Source organism: Quercus suber, unplaced genomic scaffold (genome assembly GCF_002906115.3).
Source record: "Quercus suber isolate HL8 unplaced genomic scaffold, Cork oak 2.0 scaffold_344, whole genome shotgun sequence".
NCBI classification, from domain to species: Eukaryota; Viridiplantae; Streptophyta; class Magnoliopsida; order Fagales; family Fagaceae; genus Quercus; species Quercus suber.
The window spans coordinates 81,937-90,965 of record NW_027069796.1 but is presented as its reverse complement, the minus strand read 5'-3'; the positions used below and the strand labels follow the sequence as shown (position 1 = coordinate 90,965).

Below are 9,029 nucleotides of genomic sequence, written 5' to 3'. Positions count from 1 at the left end.
TGGTGAGTATTAAGAAACACGACTAGTGTTCACCGTATCTTATAGTTTTCGGTAGCTTATTTGCTTACCGTTTAATATATAATTTTTTTTTTAAAGCATTTATGTTAAATGCGTGTGATAAAAAACTAAAAGTTAGCAGTTTTTTTTTTTTTAAAGGAACTAGTTTTAATCTTTTATTAAATTAAAAAAGTAATAATACAAAAAGCTAAAGTCTTTTAGCCAAATTGGCACTTTTTTTAAGTCATAAAAAATTGGGCCAGGTGTTGGTTTGCAATTTAAACCAATCAACTGGATCCGATAATGGGTCCTATAATTTGGGCCTTTTCTTCTTATTAATCCTTCAAGACCACTCCTAAAGCTATACATACACTCAGCCCAAGCCCAATTTCCACACCAAAAAAAGAAAGAAAAAGAAAACCCCAATTGATAAACATAAACCCTAAAAACAACTCTTTCATTCATTCGAATAGAGAGACAGAGAGACCATACAAAGCGCAACAAAAAATTTTTTTTTTACTTTAATTTTTTTTTCTTATCATTGTGGTTATTGTTTTTATTGATATTAAAATTTCAATTAAAAAAAATAAAATAAACACAGCCACTAGAAGGCGGACCTGGGCGCAAAATTCCAGAGCAAAAACCAATTGAGCCAGTTGAGGATAAAGCTACAGTTTTGTACCTTGGTAGAATACCCCATGGATTTTATGAGAAGGAAATGGAAGGTCTGTCTAGATTTTGAAAATCTAAGGTAACCCATTTATAAATTGTTTAATCTTTTTTAATGGGGTTGTCCATTTTGCTGTTGTTATTTCAGGTTTCTTTTCTCAATTTGGTAAAATCAAGAGACTCAGAATTGCAAGGAATAAAAAGGTTAGACTCCTAAACTTTATTTATATAATGGTTCCTTTGCAATTATAAACTAGGAAGCGCGGACACTTCATTTGGGGTGTTGTATCTGTGTCGTAACTGTGTTATACATATTATGAGTGTGTATAGATGGCTTTTATTTTTTGGGTAACGAACATATGAATGAGTATTTTTAACATCTCTGTATTTTAGGGTGTTTTTTATTTTATGAAAAAAAGGTTTGGTTCATGACTTCATGGTGTCACATATCAATTCTTGTGTTTCATTATCTATGAAACCTCATTTGATTTTTAGGGACCAATACCAAGCTATAGATAAAGATTGCCTCAGCTTCTGTTTCCCGAACGTAAATGACTTCGGAAATTTAACAAGCTCAGGCATGAACCTGGCATCGCCCTTTTTTTTGTGGCCTTCTCTGATGTCCTACACAGCCTAAACACCACCTTACCACGCCAATTCTTGAACTGGAACTTATCCATTGCGAATAATGTAAAGAAGCTGATCCACAAGCCCATAATTCATCAAAATATTTACAGCACTCGAGGAGAACCATAAATTCCCAATCACTCCCAAATGTTTTCAAAGAATAGGACCGTGACCATCTAGGATCAATAATTTATGAATTTTACATGTTCATCTACATAAGCGAGTCTTGTATGGTCGGTATTTAATCAAGTATTAGTGATTAACAAGCTGCAAATTTTCACAGAACATTGAAACTCTTTCATACTTTCTTTCACTTTTTCTGAAGCCCATTGTCTTGTATTTGGATGTGTTGGATGTATATAAGAAGAAACTGAATGTTAGGTTCAACCTGATAATTATTAAGCTCCATTCATCTGTTGCCACTGAACCATGTGCAATACAAAAATACATCAGATTACAAATGATGGATGCCCATTCCTCTGAAATATGTTGCATAAGCTGATCCACGAACCCATAATTCATCAAAATATTAACAGCACTCAAGGAAGAGAAACATAAATTCTCGACCACTCTCAATGCTAGCTCCCTGGTTTTTGAAAAATAAGACCATCTAGGATCAACAATTTAGAAAGGTTCAATCTGCTTCTACATAATTGAGTGCTGTATAGGAAGTAGTTAATCACGTAAAAATGATTAAAAAGCTGTAAATTTTCAGACTTTCAACATTGCAAGTCCTTGTTGAGATGATCATACTTTCTCACTTTTAAAGCTCATTGCCTTGGAGTTGGATGTGTTGCGCTTATTCAAGAATAAACTGAATGTTAGTTTCGCCCTGCTAATTGTTAAGCTTCATTCATCTGTAGCTACTGAACTATGTGCAATTCAAAAATACATTTGTTGACAAATGATGGAAACCCATTCCTATGAATATGCTGCATTCATTTCATACCTTTGAACTGAAGATATAGAATTTAAATAATTGCTTTCTCTTCAAATTTGAGATTGTAAGATCTTGAATGCCAAAAATGATTTGTATTTATTCTGATTAATGTGGTCGTGGAGTAGGCATTGCTTCTTCTATGGTTCAACTATGGAAGTATCCATTTCCCTTTCCAAGGCCTTAGCTTCCTAGCTCTTGCTTTCAATCTGACCTAGATCATAATACAGTTGTTAAGCAACTTGGCTAGGATATACGATGTGTTTTGAACTGTCCTAGCTTTATTGGATAGATTTTAATTCTGATTGTGAATGTGGCTATAGTTTTTCTTCGTCTTGTTTGTATCAAATAGTTAATTTCTTCTTTATACAGTACCATCTCTTAAAGGTAGCCATCTAAGCCCACAACATGCTTGGTCAACTTAGATCTTAAAAATGTAGAATTGTCAATTTCAGCATTTCCATATGTTACAGCTCTGATAAGCTGTTCCTAGAAATAATTCAGTTGGTATAACTAAATAGCTATCAATCAACTGGCTCTTGATTGTCTAGTGAGGTCTGCTTGTTTTTTCTGCTTCTTAGACACAATGATAGCACAGGTGAACCTTCCCTGGTATTTCAGTATTTGGACCAAATAACTAAGATCTTTTTGTAATAATAAGGAGGACAAAGTTTAGCTACAAAATTGGTCATAGCCAACCTTACTCAATATCTTTTTATTGGAGGTAAATTTTGACAAATTTACCTTTGGATTACATCTTCTTCTTATATCCTCCATGCTTGCAAAATTTCTAGAAAACTAAAGATCAATGGCTATGTCATTAATAAATTGTTTAAATTGCAAGTTTTTGTTGTTTAAAATTATACATAAAATATAAGCTTATAGATGGTATAGTGAATGATATCCGATTGACACTAAATTTGACATGTGTATTAAGAGTATAAAGAACATACAATTCAACGGTTAGATTTTCAAAATATTTAGTAATATTTATTTTATTGAGTAAGGTTGTAGTCTAAGGCTACAACCAATTTTGTAGCTAAACTTTGTCCAAATAAGAATGGCTTCATGATCGTAATTTGGTGGATCACTACAGTTCTCCTGTGGGACAAGTTACCACAAGAGCCTTGTCGTTTAAGCTAAGATACCATTTGAAATGTCCTTTATTTTTCCTTGAATGCAAATACAGTTTGAATGCAATGCCTTGAACATAGGCACATTGAACATTTGCAGACTAAAATAATGGTATTTCATATGTTTTATGCAGAATTAATTTTTTTAATTTAGTTGCTGATTTTATTTTACGCTTAGTTGATATTAATTGTTTATTTTTTTTCCCCGTGATTTTATGTTTCATAGACAGGAAAATCAAAACATTTTGGCTTCATCGAATTTGAGTCTCCTGAGGTTATAATCATTACCTTTTAACCACCACCATCACTATCATTATTATTGCACAACAAAAGTTCTTTTTAACTTGTTGGTCTTAAGATTACCTTTTCTTGTGCAGGTAGCAAAAATTGTAGCTGATTGTATGCATAATCAACTGTTGTTTGAGCACCTGTTGCAAGTCCATCTTATTCCTACAGAGCATGTTCACCCAAAATTGTAAGCAGTTAATTAGTATATACTACAGTGCTATTATCTTTTCTATATCCACCTAAATATGGAGTGAGGGTAACATCAAATGATCTTGTTTAAAGTAGTACTATACAACATTGCTTTATTGTGTTTCTTTGGTTAAGTTGTTTTGCATCTTTCTCTTCAAATTTATAGAAAGAAAATTAAGCCTTGATAAGGAAAGCTACCCACATCAGTCAAGGTGTCTGAATGTAATCAATTTACTTGAAAGTGGAAAGAAGGGGAAAATATAAGTGAAGTAAAAGAAGGGATAAGAAACGTCCTCAACTTTCTTCTTATTTATGCTAGGAAAGTTGAAGGAAATTTTACTACTTCTACTAAGATGTTTGTACCCTTTGCAGAAGTGCTGTTCCTTACTTGCCCTAATAACTCTATTCTTCAAAGCTGATCTATTTTGGGAAAAGAATTTTTGTGGTCTCAGAATATGGTTCTCTGTATATATGCTTGTTTATATACATGTTTCCTTTGCTAGATACCCATGTAACAATATAGGAAAGTGGAGGTTGAAGTTATGCCTTCTTTTATGTTCACATCCCCCAAGCCAATTGGAGTACACGTATAAATCCAATAAAAACATTAAATGAAATGAGGTTGATTCTTAATCTATTATTAAAGTTTTAATACAAGTACCCTTGGGTCAAATTTGTAGTTTTTTATATATTATAAAACCTGAACAAAAGGAAAAAAAAAAAAAAAACTGTTATATTTGTTGTGAAGCACCTATCAGGAAAAAAAAGGATTGTATTTGGTGTCATTAGTATTAAGGTATTATGGTTTTGTATGTTTAATAAAATCTGAACATAAGAAGGGTCAGATTTGCTTACCTTGATACAAATATGTTCATGTTGATAATAATGGAAATTACATTTCGTCCTGTGCTAGTAAACACAATTGCCTTTTGATCAATATATCTTTGATCATATTATTTTCTCTTTCTTTTTTATAAATATATATATTTTTTAGATGGAGAGGTTTTAATTACCGATACAAGCCAGTCAACTGGGTTCAACTTGAACGTGATCGGCAGGACAAGGTATCCAATGTGTATATGAAAGAGAGAACCTCTGGAAACTATTTCTTTTAATAAAGAATTTTTTTAAAAAAAAAAAAAAGAAAAAAAAAAGAAAAAAGGCTATTAAATTTTTTACTATTCCATGATGATTATTCAGGAAAAGAGTTTGAAAGAGCACAAGAAGTTTTTGGAAAAGATTAGGATGCGAGATCTTAAACGGAAAAAGAAAATAGCGGCAGCTGGCATTGATTATGAATGCCCAGAATTTGTAAGAAGCTACACCTTGTTTATGTTTATCATTTCCTGTTGCACCAGTATTTTCACTTTGCAAATACAAATAAATAGAATGCAATAATTAGGTATTATCCAGTGCTGATTGGTGGTTGGTTTTATTTTTGCAGGTGGGTGGCGACCAGCCTGCTGCAAAGAAGATAAAAGTTTGATGATGAATAGGTATGTTACCTTATTATAATATCATGTGTAGTTTCTATATGTTTTTATTTATAAAAACTACACATGATTAAATTATCAATATTGTTATGATGAGTAATATAATATGAGATGGCTGAGTTTTCTTCTCCTCTCTTATGCTAGGTTGATTTTGACTCGGAGAAGACATGCGGAAGTGGAGTTTCTCTCTTATTGAAGAGGCACAAGCACATGGAGTTCCTAAGCCTTCGGCTCCTCGATAAATCTTAGGAAGTTTATGTTTTTGACATTTGTTCATGTAATGCTCTTTTGGCTGTTGGCTAAATATATTACTTAAAAGGAGACTTGAGTGTAGGATATGTTACTGCTGAAAGAAAGAACAGGGAATTTTCCGGTCTGTTGATTTACAGGAGGCTTACTGCTACATCTCTTCCATTCTTAAGGTGTTTTTAAGGCTTCAAAACAAAACCTTTAGCATTGCATTACTCCAACAAATTGGTCTATTGTTGAGGTCATAAAGATTACCTAGAAAGTACCCTCTTGTTTGAACCTTATAGAACTGTCTTGGAGGTAACAGACTGAAGAGGAACTTCCTTGCTTGCCTTTTTACCAAAGCTAGTAGATAATCTGTTGAATAGAACAACAAAACGAAACATCCCAACTTTTTAAGGGAACCTTAAGAGCTGTTTGGATTTATTGTTTTCATAACTTATAACTCTGTTTTCATTACTCAAAACTCAAAAATGGTGGGACTCACAGTTGAGAAGTCTATTTGGTTTTTGTTTTTAGATTTTGTTTCTATCACTCAATTCTCTGATTTTTGAGTGATGAGTTATGGAAATTGAAAACATATTTTAAGTATTTTCAGTTTTCAAAACTCAGTTTCTAATGACATTTTAGTAATTAAACACACAGGAAGGGACCTATTAGTCAGAGGTTAGTTGCAACTTGTGACCTTTTTATTTATTTATTTATTTTTTATTACTGTTCTTCAGTTTGTTTCTTTTTTTCTTTTTTTTCTTTTATTCCTTTTCGCCAGAATTTTCAGTTTGGTCTCTTTTTTTTTTTTTTTTTCATCATAGAACAAATATGAATGGGTATCAAAACACTCATTCCTTGAACAAACATGAATGGGTTTCAAAATACCCACCCTCCTACGGGGTTTGGAGATTGAGATGGGTTTTGGCTATTGTTGCGGTGGAGGAGATGGGTTTGTGGAGGCTTTGATGAAATGGGGTTTTGGAGATGGGGTTTTGAGTTTGATGGAGAAGGAGTAGGTAGATGAAGAAGAAGAACAATAATATTTGTAGAAAAACCAGAAGTATTTGAAGGCAACAAGATCAATGCTAGAATCTACCTGTTGAACCCCTCTATTCTTGATTGGATTGAATTGCGGCCCACTTCAATTGAAAATGAGGTGTTTCCTAAGATTGTAGCAGAGAAAAAGCTCTATGCTATGTTCTTACCTAGGTTTTGGATGGACATTGGATAGCCAAAAGGTTACATTACAGGCCTAAGAGTGTACCTGGATTCCTTGTGGAAAAAATCCTAGCGGGAAAAATCCTCACCAAAATTGACCAAGTGATCTCACAGAAATCACCTCCTCACAGGTAGGCTAAAAGAAATTACTGAGTGAGAGTCAGGCATGGGACCTACAAAAAGTAGAAAAAATTGAGTGATGAGAAGTTGAAAAAATGTGCCAAACGGGTGGGTATAGAAAATTGGAGTATTTTAAGTGATGAGTGATAAAATTGAGTGAGAAACGATGAGTGATAAAAAAAAAAAAAAAAAAAAAAAAAAAACAAAAAGCCCCTTAATTTCTNCCAGACTCGCCTGTGGTAGGCCTTATCCTTCCCAAAAGATGATGAATCAAATTACTAGGCAGTATCCTAATAAGGTTAGCTCCTACAAATAGTGATGGATGAGTAATCAGATATTTGGTTGCATCAGGCAATCCTAGTGGGGTGGCAAATCTGATCAATTATCTTAAGTACTCTTCGTGTCATTGGTAGGATTAAAAGCTTCATGACTTAATTATTTGAGTGAAAACAATCTCTCTAGATACATATTGCCTTCCCCGGTTAGAAAGCTAGGACTGCTACATCATGCTTTAAAGATATACACTAGTTTACATTTTGGCAATAAGGGTTTGTTGTTGTCTAGCGAGCAAGGAGATGAACATTTTAGGATTAAGGGTTTGTTGTTGCCTGGTGAACAAGGAGATGAACATTTTGGGATGAAGGTTTGGTTGTTGTCTATTGAAGGAGATGAATATATGTGACTTATATATAGAGAGTTTTAGATATGCGCATGGGAGCATACACAGAAGTTTAGAAATTTGTAGGAAGTTTTGGAAATTTGTAGATCCTAATGCTTTTGATACAAGGGACAACTTATTTCAGGTGCTCATAGACTAGACATAAAAATATAAAGTTACTTTATGTAACTTGTCAGGACACCTAATATTTTTATTTTCTTTTTATTCTATTTTTCATGATACTCAGACGCCTATGCATGTACTATGTGATTCTTGAGAAAGTATCTCATGAGACTGTCTCATACAAGATTTTTTTCGTGATTTTTCTTCTTGTTTTTCATTTCTATATATAAATGTAATTCTTTTATAAAGGAACCACGAATGCAATCATCTTTCTCTCAAAAACTTTGACAATGGGGTATCATTGCATGGGATCTTTAGAAAATGCAATGCGTGGGACCCACATATCATTGAGACATTGGTCTCATGAGACTGTCTCATACAATATTTTTTCATGAATCTTTCTTGTTTTCTTCTTGCTTTTCATTTCTACATATAAATGTAATTTTTTTGTAAAGGAACAGCAAATGCAATCATCTCTCTCTCTCTCTCAACAACTTTGACAATGAGAGTACCATTGCAAGGGATCTCTAGAAAATGCAATCATTAGTTTTTTTTTCCTTGTTAAATAAAGACTTCATTAAAATGTCTTAATAAGAAACAACAACAACAATTAAAATACAAATTAGAAAGATCAAAATTAAGCAATAACTGAATATCAAAAGGAGGCTCAATGAACAAAATGAAATCCTTCTGCTGCTGGCATCTTTGGTTGGCTAGGGACTCCGCTCAAAGATGACATGACACAATTAGGATGCAACCATGGAGTCCAAATGGGTAGTCAAAAATACAGCTCTACAGAACATATCAAATTTATGGAACCTTTCGTTCGAAAACTGTTCACTTTTAACCTTGCTACCCAATTTATTCTAGCAGTACCTCAGAGTTTTTGAGTGTTTCTAACACACACCGCGCAGAGAGTTAAAAGTTTTAGACCTCTCTTGGAAAACTATTCTTTTACTGGCACACTGTTGTGCAAGCAAAGCCAATAAAAAACACTGTCTGGAGTTATAGCTTAAACTTTCCGCAACCAAGCACCATGGAAATTGCCTTTGCCATTTGCAAAGCTTACAAGCACTCCTTGAATCAAAATTCCCATTTTGTCACATATCTGACACCTATGCGGCTTAGCTTTTGAACCATGAGCACACGTGACGCCTCTAGCTAGCTAGGGACTACTGCTAGTACACAGTCAGGACTAGACGTTTTGTATATAAGTGCACCAGTGGACTCAGAGTTAGTGTCCATCCTATATTTCCGTAGAGATTCTGTCAAATATGGTTGAGCAAAACATTGAATCTGACGCACGTTGCGTCTATTGACACAAAATTTTATACAGT

General features: G+C 33.5%; 1 protein-coding gene across 1 annotated transcript; it reads left to right on the top strand.

The window, feature by feature from the left end:
- Window positions 1-592: 592 nt before the first annotated feature.
- Window positions 593-5,719, top strand: LOC111983053 (uncharacterized RNA-binding protein C1827.05c; the record flags this gene model as incomplete). The annotated part of the gene is made up of 8 exons (XM_065759852.1): window positions 593-722; window positions 815-870; window positions 3,590-3,637; window positions 3,741-3,838; window positions 4,835-4,904; window positions 5,041-5,151; window positions 5,285-5,336; window positions 5,478-5,719. Coding segments are annotated over 7 exons (555 nt in total), but the record flags the coding sequence as incomplete, so codon positions are not given.
- Window positions 5,720-9,029: the final 3,310 nt, after the last annotated feature.